Genomic DNA, 20,169 nt, shown 5'->3' on the forward strand with positions numbered 1-20,169 from the left:
TGCACTAGAAAAAAAAGTATACTTTGCAGCCGTTGTGTGGAGTGTTCTGTATAAGTCAATGAGGTCAAGTTGGTTGAGTGTAGCAATCAGGTCTTTCGTGTCTCTATTGAGCTTCTTACTGGAAGTCCTGTCCTCTGAAAGTGGAGTGTTGAAGTCTCCTAGTATAATTGTGGAGATGTCTATCTCACTTTTCAGTTCTGTTAAAGTTTGTTTTATGTATTTTCAGCCCTGTCTTTGGGTGCATATTTAATTTGGTTATATCTTCCTGGTCAACTGTCCCTTTAATCATTATGTAGTGTCCTTCTTTATCCTTTGTGGTGGATTTAACTTTAAAGTCTATTTTGTCAGTAATTAATATTGCTACTCCTGCTCTTTTTTGCTTGTTGTTTGCTTGATATATTTTTTTTCCATCCTTTGAGTTTTAGTTTGTTTGTGTCTCTAAGTCTAAGGTGTGTCTCTTGTAGGCAGCATATAGATGGATCATGTTTCTTTATCCAGTCTGCGACTCTCTGTCTCTTTATTGGTGCATTTAGTCCATTTATACTCAGCATAATTATAGATAAGTGTGTGTTTAGTGCTGTCATTTTGATTCCTTTTTGTGTGTTGTTGACAATTTCATTTTTCCACTTACTTTTTTGTGCTGAGATGTTTTTCTTTGTAAATTATGAGTTTCTCATTTTCATAGTAGTTGACTTTATGTTTGCTGAGTTGTTAAGTTTTTCTTGGTTTTTATTTTGAGTTATGGAGTTGTTATACCTCTTTGTGGTTACCTTAATATTTATCCCTATTTTTCTGAGTAAAAACCTAACTTGTATTGTCCTATATTGCCTTTTTTCCCTCTGCATATGGCAGTTCTATGCCTCCTGTATTTAGTCCCTCTTTTTGATTATTGTGATCTTTTACATATTGATTTCAATGATTCCCTGTTTTGAGCACTTTTTTCTTTTTAAAATTAATCTTAATTTGTTTTTGTGTTTTGCCCATTTGAGTTGATATCAGGATGTTGTGTTCTGTGACCTTGCGATGTGCTGGTATCTGATATTATTGGTTTTCTGACCACACAATTTCCTTTAGTATTTCTTGCAGCTTTGGTTTGTTTTTTAGAAATTCTCTAAGCTTGTGTTTATCTGTAAATATTTTAATTTCACCTTTATATTTGAGAGAGAGTTTTGCTGGAAATATGATCCTTGGCTGGCAGTGTTTCTCTTTCAGAGCTCTGTATATGTCATCCAATTGCCTTCTTGACTGCATAGTTTCTGCTGAGTCATCTGTACTTATTCTTATTGATTCTTCTTTGTAGGAGACCTTTCTTTTATCCCTGGCTGCTTTTCAAATTTTCCCTTTATCTTTGATTTTGGCAAATTTGATGATAATATGTCTTGATGATTTTCTTTTTGGATCAATCTTATATGGGGTTCGATGAGCATCTTGGATAGGTATCCTTTCGTCTTTCATGATGTCAGGGAAGTTTTCTGTCAACATATCTTCAAGTATTCTCTCTGTGTTTTCTGTCCTCCCTCCCTGTTCTGGGACTCCAATCACACACAAGTTATTCTTCTTGATTGAGTCTCACATGATTCTTATGCTTTCTTCATTTTTTTTAATTCTTTTATCTGATTTTTTTTCAGCTATATTGGTGTCAATTCCCTTCTCCTCCAGATCCCCCACCCTGCATTCCAATTGCTAGAGTCTGCTCCTCTGACTTCCTATTGTGTTGTCTAATTCTGTAATTTTAATGTTAATCTTTTGGATTTCTGAATGTTGTTTCTCTATGGATTCTTGCAGCTTATTAATTTTTCCACTATGTTCTTGAATAATCTTTTTGATTTCTTCCACTGCTTTATCAGTGTGCTCCTTGGCTTTTTCTGTAGATTGCCTTATTTCCTGTCTGATGTCATTCTGGATGTCTTGAAGCATTCTGTAAATTAGTTTTTTATATTTTGCATCTGTCAATTCCAGGACTGTATCTTCATTTGAGAAAGATTTTGATTCTTTAATTTGGGGAGTTGTAGAAGCAATCATGGTCTCCTTCTTTATGTGATTTTATACCAACTGCTGTCCTGAGCCATCTATAAGATATTGTAGTGATTTATTTTATATTTGCTCACTGAGTCTTATCTTGTTTTGTTTTCTTTCAATATACCTAGATGGGCTACTAGATTGCACTGTCTTGATTGTTGTAGCCCTTGAATCACTTATGTCATATTACCAGCTGGTTTGGGCTGTTACCAGATATATAAGCCTAAGAGTCCATTCCCTCTTCTTGAGTAGAATCTGATTTGGGGTCATCAAGTGTGTGGTGCAGACTGTCACCTATCCACCTAGAGAAGTAGTGGTGATAGTTGTGTGCACCAGATTGTAGTAGCAGCAGGGGTTCACACTCGGGGGGGGGCAGGATGCTGACAGACTCCTCCCAAGTTCCAGTGAGGTAGATGTGTCTCTATTCTTAAAGCACTTTGGTGGGTGGGCTCTGCAACTGTACCTTAGGCCCCCAATGCAAGTACCTCTACAGATTGATAGGTGTCACCCTCCTTAGACCCCTAAGGCAGGAGGCTAGTTGGTCTGGGGGGAGCTTTAGCCCTCAGTTCCCTGTTGTGGGTCAGTGAGGGCTCTGTTGAATACACAGAGATATCAGACCCGGGAAACTTGTCTTTCCAATAATCTGCTAAAACAATTGCAGTCAGATCCCTATCAGAATTGCCTTTGTTTTATAATAGCTACCTTGTTCTGTGTAGAATGAAAGCCCAGGACTATGGATCACACATGTTTGGCTGGAGCTGGTTCTGTATTTTTCGTCCAATTAGGGAAGGATTTTTGGTCCCTGGGTTTTTTTGTAGCTGCTTCTCTCAGGCCAGGAGATTGGGTTAGGAAAAGAACAAAAAAGAAAAAAAAAAACGCAGAGCACTTCACTCTCTGGCTCCGGAAATTCCAATGTTAATGAAGCTGCCTGGGAAGGGGAGGGGAGGGTTCAATAAATAGGAGAGAGTAGCACCCCAGAATATAGAAAAAGTTACTTATCTTGCTTGGGATGACTGTTTTATCTGATATTCCCGAGGGGCGCTTCGACTGTGTGTGCTGGCTGGGTAGAGATTGACCCCAAGGGTCAGGCCCACTTCCCATGCTTCCCCTGTCTTAGAAGCCGTGGTTAGTTCCCCCGCTCGCAGTCCAAAGCCCAGCGCCAAGATTCCCCGGCTAGGACACTGTGCACTCCAGGCTCCAAAACCTGTCACTGCCTCCCAGTGACTTCTCCTCCTGTCAGCCACATTGCTGCGCTGCCTGCGTGCACTGGCTAGGCTTCCCCCTAAGTCACTTCTGGGGTCTAGGGCTGCAACTCGTGTTTGTGCCATCTCAGGATGCTGTGCTCAGCTCCCCTGAGCCCAGTCCAAAGCCCTGCGCCAAAGTTTCCTGACTGGGACGCTGGCTCCAGGCTCCGAAAACAGTCACTGCTTCCCCGTGGTTGTTCACTCTCAGTCTCTGTCACTCAGGTCAACTCTTTAGATCTGTGTTTGATGGTCAGGGTTTGTAGATTGTCATGTATGTGATTGATTCACTTGTTTTTCCAAGTCTTTGTTGCAAGACGGATCCGAGGTAGCTTCTACCTAGTCAGCCATCTTGGCCCCGCCTCCTATAAAGAATATTTTATATATAAGTTTAAAAATAAATAGTCTAAAGAATCCTACAAAAATGATTAAAAAAAAAAAAAAAAGACTGGGATCACTGATAGTGAAAGCATTCCTTGGCTCTGTGAAATAATGAATATCATGTTCTGAATGAGGGCTATAGCCCTCTTCCAACTAAGGTTACTTTTTTACTCCAAAGTTTCCTCACGGCATTTTTCTTTTCTGAGTTTCTCAGGGTGCAGATAGATTAAATTTTTTAACATAGGGGTTATGAAAGCTAAAACCACAGTCATGGATATATCCGTGGGAAAGGAGATGTGGGCCTTGCATACAGGAAGATACAGAAAATAAAGAATAAAATGACCACAGCCATATGAGATGCACAGTTGTCTCCCTTCCAAACAATTAATTTGCAAGGAGTGTGAGATGGCCCCATAGAAGACTAGTAGGATGAAGATTATCACAGTGAAAATTGCCTCTCCGTTGGCTATCACAGAAACACCTGTTCATGCAAGCAAGTTTCAATAAGGAATACATATCACACACAAAGGTGTCAGTGACTTTGGGGCCACAGAAAGGGGGCTGATAAATAAACAGAATTGAACCAGAGTGTAGAAAGCCTCCAATCCAGGCTGTCATCAGCATGAGAACACATATCCACCAAATAATGAAGAGGTTTATAGATGGACACATATTAGTCATACGCCATCACCACCAGAAGAATAACTTCAGCACTGGCAAATAAATGATCTATAAAGCCTTGTGACATGTAAGCATGGAAGGAAATGAACTTTTTTTTTCTAGTACAGCATGTCTACGATCATTTTGGGAGCAATAGAAGTAGAATACACAGTCTATGTAAATGAGAAATAGGCGAGAAAAAAAAAAAAAACACTTGGGGAAACCCAGGGATTGGCTGGCTATGATTGTCACCACGATAAGCAGATTGACCACTACCTTCACAATGTAGATGGGTAAGAATGTGACAAATGAAACTTTTTCCATCTTCAGGGTACTGAGTGAGTATAGGGAGGACAAACTCAGCCACAATGTCCCCATTCTTCATGTTTTCTTTTGAAGATGTTGAACTCGGTGTCAGAGCCTGCAAACCAAAGGGTCAATAATAAATTTGAGAAGAACAGAAACTCTAGGCCAAAATTTGATGCCCTACTCAACAATGTTTCCTCCATAGAGCCTTGCACACAAGAGTTCTTTAGAAAATGGGTCCTTGAAACCTTCTCCCACAATAATTTTCCCATGTTTTTTGCTTCACTCTCCATGATGACACTTTGGAATTAAAGCTGGGTTCTATATGTGAGCGGCTACATCTGTGACATGATCTGCTGAAATAAGAAGGCTTGCTCCACAATGTCCTTCAAAATACTGAATTTAACATTATATATCGTTTATTTCATTTTATGAGCTCTATATTATAACCAGAAACCAACCTACATTATGCAGATTACACAACCTTGCTTGCTGAAAGTGAAGAGGACTTGAAGAACTTACTGATGAAGATCAAAGGCCACAGCTTTCAGTATGGATTACCCACACAAACAAACAAACCCACTGCCTTAAAGTCGATTCTGACTCATAGCGACCCTATAGGACAGGGTAGAACTGCCCGATAGAGTTTCCAAGGAGCACCTGGTGGATTCGAACTGCTGACCTCTTGGTCAGCAGCCATAGCACTTAACCACTACGCCACCAGGGTTTCCGTATGGATTACACCTCAACATAAAGAAAACAAAAATCCTCACACGTGGACCAATAAGCAACATCATGATAAATGGAGAAAAGACTGAAGTTGAGAAGAATTTCCAGGGTTGCATCCATTTGTTAATACGTCTCAACCGGTATTCAATCAATTCCTGGAGGCTTGTTTTTCACCAATGCCTTCAGCACAGCTTAGATTTTTTGCTTCAGTACCATCAGTTCTTGATTATATGCTATCTGCTGAAATGGTTGAACTTCACCAATTCTTTTAGTACAATGACTGTTTTCCTTCCATCTTCTTTTTTCAGCAGTTTATTTTATTTTGTTTTGTTGATAATATACTCTGCGGAATATACACTGATTCAACAATTTCTACATGTACAATTCAGTTACTTTTGTTATATTCTTTGAGTTGTGCAACCATTCTCCTCCTCTTTTTGTGAGTTTTTCCTCCACAATTGTCGCAAACTCATTGCTCCTAAGCTAGGCTGTAATCTTTACAGAAGCGGATTGAGACAGGTCTTTCCCCTGCAGAGCCAGTGAATGGGTTCCAACCACCAACCTATCGATTAGCAGCCTAGTGCTTAAATGTTGCAGCACCAGGACTCCTTCTTTAGTAGGGAGTAATAAAAAAAAGAAAAACCCATTGACATGGAGTCAATTCCAAATCACAGTGGCCCTATAGGAGAGAGTAGAACTGCCCTATAGGGTTTCCAAGGCTATAATCTTTACGGAAGCAGACTGCCACATCTTTCTTCTGTCCATCCATCTTCTTTAGATGCTGCCAGCATTGTTTAATATTTTCCCCATAGATTTCTTCAATATTGCAAATCAGGCTTAATTTTTTTTTTCAGCTTGGGAAATGCTAAGTATCTTCTTCCGTTTTGGTTTTCTATTTGCAGGTTTTTACACATTTCATCATAATACTTTGTCTTCTCAATCCAGCCTTTGAACTCTTCTGTTCATCTCTTTTTCTTCATAATTTGTCCCATACACATTAGCTGTTCTGCCTTCAAGAGGAAATTTCAGGGCCTTTTCTGTCATACATTTTTGTGTTTTCTTCCTTTACCATCTTTTTAGTGACCTTTTAATTTCTTCATGTATGATATCCTTGATGTCATTCCACAACTCATCTAGTCTTTGGTCGCTGGAGTTCAGTGCATCAAATCTAGTCTTGAGAAATAGTCTCTAAATTCAGGTGGGATACACTCAAGGTTGTACTTTGGCTCTCATGGGCTTGTTTCAATTTTCTTCTGCTTCAATTTGAACTTACACATGACTGATTGATGGTCTGTTCCTCAATCAGCCCCTGTCCTTGTTCTGACTGATGATATTGAGCTTCTTCATTGTCTCACTCCACAGATGTAGTCCATTTGATTCCTGTGTATTCCATCTGGTAAGGTCCACCTGTATAGTCACCGTTTATGTTGTTAAAAAAAGGTGTTTCCAATGAATAAGCCATTGGTCTTACAGAATTCTATCTTGCAATCTTTAACATCATTTCTATGACCAAGGCCATATTTTCTAATTACTGTTTGTTCTTCCTTGTTTCCAACTTCTGCATCCCAATCACCAAAAATTATGAATGCGTCTTGATTGCATGTTTGCTCATTTTCAGACTGCAGAAGTCTGAATCTTCAGTTTCTTCATCTTTGGCATTAGTGGTTTGTGTGTAAATTTGAATAATAGTCGTATTAGCTGCTCTTCCTTTTAGGTGTATCACTATTACCCTATCACTGACCACATTGTTCTTCAGGATAGATAGATCTTGAAATGTTCTTTTTGACAGTGAATGTGATGCCATTTCTCTCCAACTTGTCATTCCAGGCGTAGTAGACCATATGACTGTCTGATTCAAAATGGCCAATACCAGTCCATTTCAGCTCACCAATGCCTAGGATATCAATCTCCAAATGTTCCATTTCATTTTTGAGAATTTCCAGTTTTCCTTGATTCATACTTTGTACATTCCATGTTCTCATTACTAAGGGATGCTTGCAGCTGTTTCTTCTCATTTTGAGTTGTGCCACATCCGCAGATGAAGGTCCTAAAAACTGGACTCCATCTACGTCATTAAAGGCAGCTGTACTTTGAGGAGACAGCTCTTCCCCAGTTGTATGTTGAGCGCCTCCCAACTTGAGGATCTCATCATCCAGCACTATATCAGACAATGTTCCGTTGCTATTCATAAGGTTTTCACTGGTCAATTTTTCTTTTTTTTTGGAAGTAGTTTGCCAGATTCTTCCTCCTAGTCTGTCTTAGTCTGGAAGCTCTGCTGAAACTTGTCAGCCATGGGTGATCTTGCTGGTATTTGAAACACTGATGGCATATTTTTCACCATCAGAGCAACACATGAGCCTTGACAGTACAAGAAGCTGACAGACAAGTGGTTGTTATTATTATTGTATTAGACCCAGTCAATCATGAAAGAGGCAGTGATTTCTCTTCACAGGAAGAGATAATGTTCTCTTTTTAGCTCTGCTGTATGTAGATTTGCAAGAAACTTTTTATTCATTGCCATGAAGTCTCACCAAAGATTATCTACGACCAAGAAATACATTTCATAACAAAGCAATCAGCTAATATGCATGAACTTTACTGGTCTTACTAATGCCCCCATTACCCATCAGACATGATAAAATTATAGATTTGGTTCTGAATACTCTATGATAGTGCTGCCTGGAAAACAAAAGACAACAAAAATGGCATTGGCATGCTATCCCACAGAATGTGGTATATACTGAAACCAAGACCATCTCTCCTGTCACCAGAATAAAAAGCTTGTGAACAAAACATAGATGTCAGAGTGGCCCTTGTCACTATTATGTCTGATAGTCATAATAAACCACTTAAAGTATTTCTGCTTTGTGTACTCAAAATTTTGAGCTAGCTGTGTTTGGAAGCCCTAGTTGCTAAGAAAGAAACGTGTCTGCCAATGAACACAGCCATTCTTCCATTACATTTAAATGGAGTTAGTCCCATTTTTATTTGGGGATCCTACGCTGATGAAAAAGACAGAAAGTATAGATTACTGTGCTGATGTCATGTTTAGCTATAAAAATAAAATATTCAGTAGATTTAAATCAGGTATTAAAAATTCAAAAATTTGAAATCTTTAGAAGACAATATAGAATGTTTTCCTGTCCTTGTATTAGAGGATGGAGCCCTCGTGGTACAATAGTTAAGAGTTTGGCAGCTAACCAAAAGGTTGGCAGTTCAAATCTACCAGTTACTCCTTGGAAACCCTATGGGGGCAGTTCTAATTTGTCCTGTAGGGTCGCTATGAGTCCAAATCTACTCGACCCCAACAAGTTTTGCTTTTATATTAAAGGACATCTTAAGTAAGACATAGAAGTGTTAACCAAATACATAAAGACTGAGAAATTTATCTACATTAAGAAGTATTTCAAATGAAATTATAAAAGTGTAAAAAGAAAAAACACAAACAGGGAAAAGGCTTTTGTACTACTTTTAAATGAAATTTAAGAACTTGTACACAGGATACATAAAAAAAAATTAATAACAGAAAGACAACCCAGTTGAAAAACTAGCAAAAGGCAAGAATATGCTATACATGTCATAGAAGAGGGGAACAAAGTGACATCTAATAAACATATGAAAACATGCTCAACTTCAATAGAAATAAGAAATGCAAATTAAAACCACAGTGAAATCACAGTTTTATACCCACTGAACGACCAAAGTATCAAGCATCTACAATATCTGGTGTTGGTAAGTATACAGAGTAATGGAACTGTTCAACTCTGGTGGCAGGAGTATAACTGAGGATACCACTTCAGGGAAAAATTGCAACCATCTGTAAAAGTGAACATGTAAATACCCTATTTAATACAAAATATTTTCTTTTAGAGTGTCCACAACGACACTGCTTATGATAACAAAAACTGGAAACAATCTGTACTAGCACTGACCAAGGATGGATACATAACCTATGGTATATTCAAACTATGAAATAATATGCAGCAGGAAAAATAATTGGACAGGAGCGACATGCAGATATATAATCAAATATTAAATGGTAAACATTGATAAAAATAAAGGTTCAGAAAACTATGAGATACATAATGTAATTTTAATAAAAGTAAGAAATAAGAAATCAAAATATACATTAAGGATATATACATTCAAAGTTAAACTATTTTTAACGATGATTAAAAAACTAGGAATGGAATTACTTCTGAGAAGGGGTGGAAAAATGGCATCAGGGAAGTGAAATCAGGCAGTTTCAATGATATTGATAATATTCTAGGTAAGAGGCTACAAGATTTATAAATAATTGTGTATGTTGTTGGATACACATGAAAAATTACACACTAAAATTGAAAAATAAGAAAAATTCTAAAATCTTTCTTTTAGTTAGAAAAGTAAAGTTTTGTTAAGCATAGATAAAGAACCATGTTACACTGAGAAAATTATTCCTGCTTTCTGGCTTTGAGATGTCCCTGGATGGGCTGTAGACTGAGAAAAACTTATTTTTTTACATAAAGTTGAAAAAACAAATTTTGCTTTTTCCAAAACAAATCATTACTAAATCTTTAAGTAAAAAGCATTTAATTTTAATACAACTTTTAGGGAACATGCTGTTTATGTGACATAACACATTTCTTTCCATACCTTCAATTTTATGGAGATAAAATCAGAAGCTCTATCTACTCTTTTAAGAACTGCAAAAAAAAAAAATGCACATAATAATTAATGAGGAATGTATAAAATATGTTTATAACTTAGATTGTGATTTTCAAATCCAGATTGAAATAGTATCTGTCCTCTAATCAAGAACTAGAATGAGTTTTCTTCATCGACCACATCCCATCTATCAAAATTACTCATAGTGTCTCAAACAAAACACAATATCATGTCCCACTTAAATAAGCAGAATTAGAAATACATGGACTTTGGCCAGAAGAACAGAAGTAATTTTAAACACAAAACGCATAGTACAGCTAAAAAAAGCTGTTGTGCTAAGAGGATAATGAACAGTAAAATTTTACATCACTCTCTTGGCCTCAGAAATTTGTTCTAAGTGTTAGCCAAAATGTTTTCTCATTAAATTCAATGATAGAAAAGTTTCAAAAGTAACTTGTTTTACTCTTTTTAAAAGAGAAAAAAAAAATTTTCTTCTAAGTCCTGTTTCAATATATACTCAGAAAAATAAATTTACAATGTGAGCTTAGTTTTATTTTTGTTTATAAGAGGAAAAATACCTATGCTGTTCATCCAGCCTCCAGAATGACTCTATTAGGTTAATTCTAAACTAGAAGAATAATTTATTCTACATTTTGGATGCCTTTTTTTTTTTGTATCAATAAAGAGAAGTATACCTAGAGAATCCATAGAATTGACTAAATCAGTCATTGTGATAATTTATTTCCTATTTCTTCCTTTAGTATTAGCAATAATATTTTCAGTGTGGAAGCATATTCTTAGTCTACCTGTGGTTAATCTTCTATTCCAGATTTTTTCCATAGCATTTTTCATCTCAGAATTTCTGAAGCTGTATATCAGAGGATTCAACATGGGAGTGATAACTGTAAAGACTGCAGTCATAGATTTGTCAATGGGAAAGTTGGAAACAGGTTGAACATACAAGAAAATAGAGGGAACAAAAAAGAGGACAACTACTGTGATGTGAGAGCTGCAGGTAGAGAGGGCTTTGCACCTCCCTTTCTGACTATGAGTCTTCAGGGAGCTTAGAATGACCCCATAGGAGATTAGTATAAGGATAAAAATTACCGTACAGATGGCTTCACCATTGGCAAAAATAGTGAGCCCTATAAAATAGATGTCAGTGCAAGCAAGTTCCAACAACAGGTGCATGTCACAGCTGAAGTGATCAATGACATTGGGGCCACAGAAGGGGAGGTTGTACACAAAGAGAAGTTGAACCACAAAGTGCAAAAACCTCCAACCCAGGCCACCACCAGCAATAGAATGCAAACCCGTTGATTCATGATGGTCAAGTAGTGCAGTGCCTTACAGATGGCCACATAGCAGTCGTAGGCCATTGCCACCAGAAGACCTCAGCACCACCAAATAAGTGTTCTGTAAAGTGCTGGCCCATGCAAGCTGGGAAGGAAATAGTCTTTTTATCATAGAGTCAGTCTACAATTATTATAGGGGAATAAGCAGTGGAAAAAACAACACCCAAGAGTGACAGATACGCAAGGAGCAAGTACATGGGGGAGTTCAGAGAGGGGCTGACAATAACAGTCATGACAATGAGCAAGTTGGCCACCATCATTACAATGTAGATGACCAAAAACATGACAAATAATGCTTTTTGGCCCTCAGGATCCTGAGTGAGTCCCAGGAGGACAAATTCTGTTACATTGTTACTGTGTCCCATTTACTCTTTTAGAAGACCTGTTTCAGAGATGGGAGGTTAGTAGAACAAGACCTGTAATGAAATCATGAACACAATTTTTAGTATGTCCATTAGGTCATGGAACACTTCTTCACTATTAATCTTCTACAGTGGCTTATACTTAATAAACATTTAGAAATGTCTACTGAGTTTCTCTTCCAAATATCCCAATTCCCTCAACAATTCTACTTCTCAGATGTCTGGATTGGACCTACAAATAAGAGGTTCTATCTCTAAATGTTAGTGGATCTTCTATAGAGAAGAGCAGTCAGAGACCCAACAGTTAATCCTTTTTTAGAATATGACAGTGCTTGGCACTGAAGTCAGTAATGACAACAAAAGAAATTATTTCTGCTCTCAAGAAACTTATTCTCTGGTGGTGAAGATAAACCCTAAATAAATAAATTTACATAGAATCAGTACTTAGAGTTGGTACTACTTTTGGTGAGTACCTTTACAATATGATCTATATAGCACCAAAAATTACCCCTCTTCAGGAATATCTCATTAAATATTATGATGTTCCACTATTAGAAGATGAGTCCCTCCTGCCTCAAAGGTTGTCCAGTCTTCATGAATCCTTAAATTTGAAGAGGCTGGAATTTGAAATGTATCAATTATTTAGCACAAAATTCCCTGTAGCAATTATTTGGACATAGATTGTCGGTCTCTTCTTAAGGGTCCATAATGCTTTCTATTTCCTCTTTGCCTATCCCACCACTCTTAACACACTTCTATGCTCTTTTGGGATAGAGTCGTAACTTTAAGTTGGTAGTATTTGTGGTGAGAACCCTTGCAATACGATTTATATTTTCAGCAAATATTTTTGAACTGAAGTTACCAACTAGTACTTTAGCAGCCAGTATTTTCAAACCAACTGAGGGTGAGCTGGGCAGTGATGGGGGGAGAAAATAGACACTGTAAAGATAGGTAGAAGACAATGGAACAGCGTTTTATATACAATGCTTCTTAGGCACCGGGAGTAGTCAATATTAGAACTTCAAAGCCCAGATATCAAAAAGGAACATATTCAAAGGAAAAGTCCAAACTCAGCATAAGAAAGTATGAGTTGTAGTCATTTTCTAAATTTAGTCACAAGTCTGTCTCAATTTACTCATTGGAAAATAAAAGGATTAAATTAGATAATCTTGGAATCCTTCCTAGTTCAATTGTCTATGATACTTTCAGTGAAAACCCACCTAATTTGATTCTGCTGGATACTTCTATTTATATATTTATATATTTATAATTAAACAACAATCTCCAAGCTCATCAATGTTACTTTGAAAATGCTAGCAAGTGTTTAGATTTGACCTTTACAGTGAGCAGATAATGGGTAAGGTATCTCACTCAGTTTGTGCCTATTTAAGGCCCAGGACATCCTTAGAGAGAACATAGCAGTGAAGAATAATGTGAACTCTGGAAAAACAGTGTTTGAATTCCACCTTCACCGCTTACCGTCTATGTGACCTTGGGCAACTTAATAAACCTCTTTGTGGCTCAGTTTCAGAATTTGTAAAATGGGGATACTAATAATACCTATCTCTTAAGGTTGTGTGTATCTTTTTTTGCATGTAAAGCACCTAGATCACTGCCTGGAACCTGATAAAGAATCAACAAACCATAACTTTTATTATTGTTCTTGAATGTTTCACTATAGATATCGGATCAAAACAAATCATCTGGATCTTTGTCTATTTGGTAATATGTACATTATTTATAAAAAAATATTATAGACCTATAACTCATGAACTCCCAGTTTTGGACATAGATAAAGCTGTACATTGTAAGAATTATCTATTTTGGTGCATATCTGTAGTAATATCTACCTGTCATGCTATGTATATTGATGGAAGTTAAGCAGAAAAAAGGAAAAGATTGTACCCATGCATCAGATGGAGGCCTAAAGAGTAGAAAATGAAAGAAAAGAAAAATCAAATCAGGAAGCAGAGAAATTATATTTAAGAAATATTATACCCAGTAAATTATACACGAGTAATGTGTTCAGTGTGGATAGTGTTTTTAACAAATCTTCTTCAGGAAGATTTCTTCAAGTGAAAGAGTGCTGGAAGGTCAACCTCTGAGGCTTCCTGAACTTATTCAGGAGGCTTCTTGGGAAGGCATTGCAAATAGAGAACCTCCTAGCAAATAAAGAACAAAAAAGAAAAGAAAATGAAAACAAAGGAAGGTGAAAAGGGAGAGAAGACGAAAAGATAAAAGAAAGATGGGAGGAGAGGAGAAGGAAAGGGAAGAAAAAAGAAAGGAAGGGAAGGAAAAGGGGAAAAAGAAAAGAAAATTCAAAAGGAAGAACAACAACAAAAAGAACAAGAACATTGACTCCTCAAAAAGTCCCTAGCTCTTATGGTTAAGGACAAATTCAAATAAGAGTGAATAATACATAGATATAAATACAAACTTTAGGATTATTCATTGTTGGAGAAAGTTGCTGAATGACTAAACCTCAGATGTAGACAAGCTGATTTCATTTATATTGATTTGGTTTGGCGGGGGTGGGAACATGTACAGAAGAATTTTGAGCTTTCTTTTAGAAACCAGCTGTAATGAGAGTTCTGTATGTCCGGGTGGCTCAGGAGTTCTATCATTTTAGAAGCTGTAGATTAATAAAGGCACATCTGCTGAACAATATAATGGTAAAGATAGTTTATATCTAATTGTTTTTAACTATCTTCTGCAAAGCCTAATGTTCTTAATCTTATTAATAATTAACGCTGGATTTCACTGAAATAAATATTCTATTGGCCAGCTAAATTACATGTAAAGAAAATGAGTATGTAAAGTATCCACTATAGTTTCAGTCCTCAAGGTTTTGATACTATAAAAACTAAAAATATTAGTAGGCTTTCAACTTAAAAGCCTATGTTAACATCTTTCTAGAAAAATATCCTTTAACATATTTTTATAAGAACCTAGCTTTTTACAAGTAAAAACTAAAATGCCATAGTAACAAAAATAACCTCTATAAAAAACACCAAAAAACCCAGTGCCGTCGAATTAATTCCAACTTATAGCGACCCTATAGGACAGAGTAGAACTGCCCCATAGAGTTTCCAAGGATCACCTGGAGGATTGGAACTGCCGACCCTTTGGTTAGCAGCCGTAGCACTTAACCACTACGCCACTAGGGTTTCCTAATAACCTGTATAGTACATTACAATTACAGTTTTATAAGTCTCTAAGTTACAGTAGACAAGGTATTTCCTGATTCCCTGTTTCTTTTCTTGTATATCCTAAGGTTGTTGTCATAATTTTAAAATATTCACACATAAAAGCACATATCAAGCTTGCAAACACAACAGGCATTTGTTCTTTATACCCTGACACACTTGATATAATAAAAAAAACTATAGTTTTAAATTCTCTAGCTACGGCTGCTAACCAAAGGGTAGGCAGTTCGAATCCACCAGGCGCTCCTTGGAAACTCTATTGGGCAGTTCTACTCTGTCCTATAGGGTCGGTATGAGTCGGAATCGACTCGACGGCACTGGGTTTTATTGGGTTAGTTCAAATACAAAGCCTTGGTAGCTCAGTGGTTAAGAGCTTGGCTTAACCAGCCACTCCCTGGAAACCCTGTAGTTTTACCCTGTGCTACAGGGTTGCTATGAGTTAGAATCAACTCAATTGGATAGCAACGGGCTTGGTTATTTGATTTAGTTCAAATACATCTAAATTAATTATGAATCTTTATTAATATATCACATTACCTATGAACCAAAATTACAAATCTATAGACTTATTTTTAATGCACATATTTCTTTTGTTATTTGGCAAATGGACAGTAAATGTCTACCAGGCTAAAATACTGAAGCCAAATAGACTATGTATATTCTGATTAATTTTTGTGTTTCACTTGCTTAATTTTACAAATTCAGAATTAACCTAATGAAATATATTTAAGACAGTAGCTACATTTCAATATATCATGTAAATTTATAATGAGCGTTTTCCATTAGAAATTTCAAAAACTCATCTCTTGGGTCTTGTCCTTGGTCCTGAAAATCAGGGCTTCTTTCATTGAGAATAATTGCAGATATCTCATGTATTTATCTACAAACACAGAACACATGGAAATGTGTGTTCAGTGGATCTAGAAATAGTTCCAAGTGGTTACACTTTTCATACTTCCATACAAGCTGTTCATCATATGTATATATATATATATATATATATTTTTTTTTTTTTTTTTGGATTAATGTGGAGGTGTATATGTTTCCAAAGTAGATGCCTGGAATATGAAGACACTTAAAAATATTGTCAGTTTTTAATGGAATCCCTGGTATTTAGTAGTTAAGTGCTATGGCTGCTAACCAAAAGATTAGTAGTTCAAATCCACCAGGTGCTTTTTGGAAACTCTATGGGGGCAGTTCTACTCTGCCCTATAGGGTCGCTGTGAATCAAGATTGACTTGACTGCAAAGGGTTTGGCTTGATTTTGGTTTTGGTCAGTTTTTACAGTACAAAGATAGTATATAGATGAATGTTCTTACCTGTTGGGAAAATGTGTTCAAAGAACAACGAAGATGCTATGTTTGCATGAGTCTGTAAAAACTGGGCAGATTAATGGAAATTAACCTGGCCAAGCCTGTTATTTAGTGACACAAACAAAGAAAAAAGGAAAAATTACTGATATTAGTTATTTGAATTTTTTTCTTTTAATCAATTAAGATGAAGCAACCAAAAAGTATTTTACTTTGACTGAGGATTTAGGGTAACGCTCATGTCCCTAGTCATTAATTCTGTACCTAACAAGACAAATGCTGGGATTTATCGTCCCAGAAAAGTCAAAGACAGAGTTTTCTCACGGATAGGAGAAGAACTTTTCAGCAATTCAGTCATTCAAAAAGCATATCCAAAGACCATTTCTTTCTTCATTAGAAGAATGCCCCTACATCCCTCCAACTTCACTTCAGGAAATCATGCACTTCCAGAAATTCCTACAAGCAATGAGAGATACGTATTAACAGAAAATATAACAAGAAAACATCTACAGATCGAGATGCCAATTAAAGAGAACTTCCAGCCTGGATAGGAATTGGAGTTTTCAGAAATCTCTTGGGTCGTCTGTCAGGAAATAATTCTTCCATTTATAAATGCAGACGTAGTGCGTGGCTTTTTACATCATCACTGTTTTAAATGAAAGACAGTGCAAGTTCATTATAAATTAGTTTGTTAGAATATCTGGAAAAAATTCAAATGAAATTACCTCTCCTGGACAGTTTTCCTCCCTAGACAATCCCTAAAGGAAAAAGACTTGGGTCTTGCCAAGAAAAAGTAGCAGACAAGCAAGTAATGAGAAAAGTCTGTAATGTGAAGAGAAAATTCTAAAATAAGTTTAATAATAAATTATGAGTTTTATATTAGTAAATCTTTAGGTAATGCAGATAATGTTTATTTCAAAATAAAGGGAGAACAAGCCCCAGATTCCCTTGCCTAACCATATTCCTAGCAGAGGAAGGCCTTAGTCTGACTGTTAGAGCGTGTATACCCAATAAACCCTACGGCTCAGAGGCAGAGAACGTTGGAACTAGCTAAGTGACTGATATTTACCTTCCAATTCTTGAAAAGGCAGATAGGCACAATTCTGCAGCTCTGGATAGGAACAAATGTTGATCTAGGTCAGCTGGAACCGTACTGATCTATTTCTGAAACACGATCAACAATTGCTTTCATCAATAGTCACAACATAAAGATTTAACTCCCAATCCAAGAGGATGTGTCTTAATTTAATCACTTTATTCTCAGTTGGACCAAGACTCAACTTGACTAGGACTTCACACTGGTACCTTAACTTTGAGCCAGCTAAAATTTTACTTGCATGCATGGCTCCTTTACACAAAATTGATATATTTTATCAGCTCACCCTGAAGCTTGCCATAACCTTGAAGTTTAGAGTTGTGATGTCCAATTAATAAATACTTCATATTCAAAAGGTTTTAGTTGAGTTTTCTGTCATTTGCAACCAAAAGCAACCTAACTGAAACACCCTGATCTTAAATGTGTATATGAATTTAGATTAATTTATGTGTATGAGTGTGTTTTTGAGCCAGTGTCAATTGATTTAATTTTTAGATTATAATCTGTCATAACTGTTTCAAAATTTAAATACAATTTCCATATTGTTCTTCTTTGAAATGAACTTTTAGAATCAGAGAAATGTTAGGCATAGTTATATGTGGAAAAAAAAAAGAAAGAAGTGAAATACATGTTTACTTTTTTCCCAAGGATATACTTAGCATACTCACAATTTTGTGAGATAAAATTTAGACATGAGCACACTCTAAGTTAATTCACTACATTCTTCTGGCAGTCCATGGCATGTTAATTATCCTTTGCTAATACAACAATTAAGATGTATCATTTCTGTTTTTGTCTTCTTTTTTTCTTTTTTTCTTAGCACAGCTTTTGCATTAGAAATCCATAATCCTAGTGCTCAGATAACTTTGGAAATGTCTATTTTATGAACATATATAGAAGGACATATTGGCAGAAGCCTAATACTGCCACCCCGTGATGAACAACACTCGGAGGTGGAATTCAAAACTTCCCTGAAAAAGTTGCCAGATGCATGCTATTTGAAAGACAACTAGTAGAAGATCACTGGGCTCTCATAGAGACGTGAGTAAATGACATCATGAGTGCCCTTTATGTCATGGGTGATGTCAGAGGCTCATTTGCTAAGAGATTGATCAGCATAACAAAACTCCTTAAAAAAACAAGACAGTACATACAGATATATGGCAAGGAATGTGGCTCAGGGAAGTCTATCATATTCATAAGTATAATTTTCAAAACAAAATGGAAACTCTGGCAAGATTTCCACTTCTCTTGTTGAGAGATATGAATGCAATATTCACTTCCTGCTAAAGAAAAACAAGATACTTTGTTTTCAAAAGAAAGTTCTCATATAGAAGGGTGTGATTCAATATGGAAATCTGCTGAAATTCTCCCTCTGAATGGTACAAACTTAGTCAAAAAAGGCAAAGTTCATTCTACCCAGTGCCCAGATGTATGAGCAGTATATTCAGCATGCAGGAAGCACTTGGTTCTCACAGTCAGAGCTATGCCTCGCTCTTTACACACTCATGGGTTGTGGTTAATGCACTCACCATTTGGTCAGGCAAACAATCTCTTGAGAAATGGACAGTCAAGAAATGAAGTGGTAGAGAATGCTGTTACGGAAGGCGTTATGGGTATTCTGAGGGAAGATTAAAGTGGGTCATGTAGATGACAACAAAAAACCCAGGCATTGGCTCAAACAACAATAGAATGCCTTTGGCATAACCCCCAGAAGTGGTCACTTGAATATTTAAAATAAATGACATACAATTACGCCCACAATAACAATATATTCCCCTAAGCCAACCAAAGTAACTAATGTGGTAGGACAACATGCTGTCTAGCAATAGCAGGAAAGCTCTTAAAACAGGGCCAAGGACCAATGCATAGTTGTAGAGAAATTGCAAAGAACCACTTGCTACAACTCCTGGTGGCTTAAAATGAATTTTTCCCGAAATAATTTTTTTTTTTTTTCTGAAGGATTTTTAATTCCACTTTGGGCTTCACTTAGTCTGTAATTCAAACCACAGCTGAAAACACTCAGAAACTATTCAAATAAGACATTACATACCAATTAATTCTTCCAAATTACATCTCATTGGACCAAATCAAAAATTTTCCCATGGCCAGAACCAAAAACCAAACCCATTGCCGTAGAATTAATTCCAACTCATGATGATCCCATCTGTTACAAAGTAGAACTTCCACACAGGATTTTTTTTTGGCTGTAATTTTTTTTTTTTATTAACTTTTATTGGGCTTCAAGTGAGCGTTTACAAATCAAGTCACACTGTCACATATAAGTTTATATACACCTTACTCCGTACTCCCACTTGCTCTCCCCCTAATGAGTCAGCCCTTCCAGTCTCTCGTGACAATTTTGCCAGCTTCCAACTCTCTCTATCCTCCCATCCCTCCTCCAGACAGGAGATGCCAACAGTCTCAAGTGTCCACCTGATACAAATAGCTCACTCTTCATCAGCATCTCTCTCCTACCCTCTGTCCAGTCCCTTTCATGTCTGATATGTTGTCTTCGGGAATGGTTCCTGTCCTGGGCCAACAGAAGGTTTGGGGACCATGACCGCCGGGATTCCTCTAGTCTCAGTCAGACCACTAAGTATGGTCTTTTTATGAGAATTTGGGGTCTGCATCCCACTGATCTCCTGCTGCCTCAGGGGTTCTCTGTTGTGCTCCCTGTCAGGGCAGTCATCGATTGTGGCTGGGCACCATCTAGTTCTTCTGGTCTCAGGATGATGTAGGTCTCTGGTTCATGTGGCCCTTTCTGTCTCTTGGGCTCTTAGTTGTCGTGTGACCTTGGTGTTCTTCCTTTCCTTTGCTCCAGGTGGGTTGAGACCAATTGCTGCATCTTAGATGG

General features: G+C 36.9%; 1 protein-coding gene across 1 annotated transcript in view; it reads right to left on the minus strand.

The window, feature by feature from the left end:
* The window catches only part of LOC126080397 (olfactory receptor 140-like), a 28,343-nt gene extending 16,640 nt beyond the window's left edge, over positions 1–11,703 (minus strand). Inside the window, exon 1 of the mRNA XM_049891622.1 lies at positions 11,519–11,703. Coding sequence (XP_049747579.1) covers positions 11,519–11,703 — 185 coding nt within the window. The remainder of the gene's footprint in view (positions 1–11,518) is intronic.
* Positions 11,704–20,169: the final 8,466 nt, after the last annotated feature.

The sequence above is a fragment of the Elephas maximus genome, chromosome 7 (genome assembly GCF_024166365.1).
Source record: "Elephas maximus indicus isolate mEleMax1 chromosome 7, mEleMax1 primary haplotype, whole genome shotgun sequence".
In the NCBI taxonomy this organism is placed as follows: domain Eukaryota; kingdom Metazoa; phylum Chordata; class Mammalia; order Proboscidea; family Elephantidae; genus Elephas; species Elephas maximus.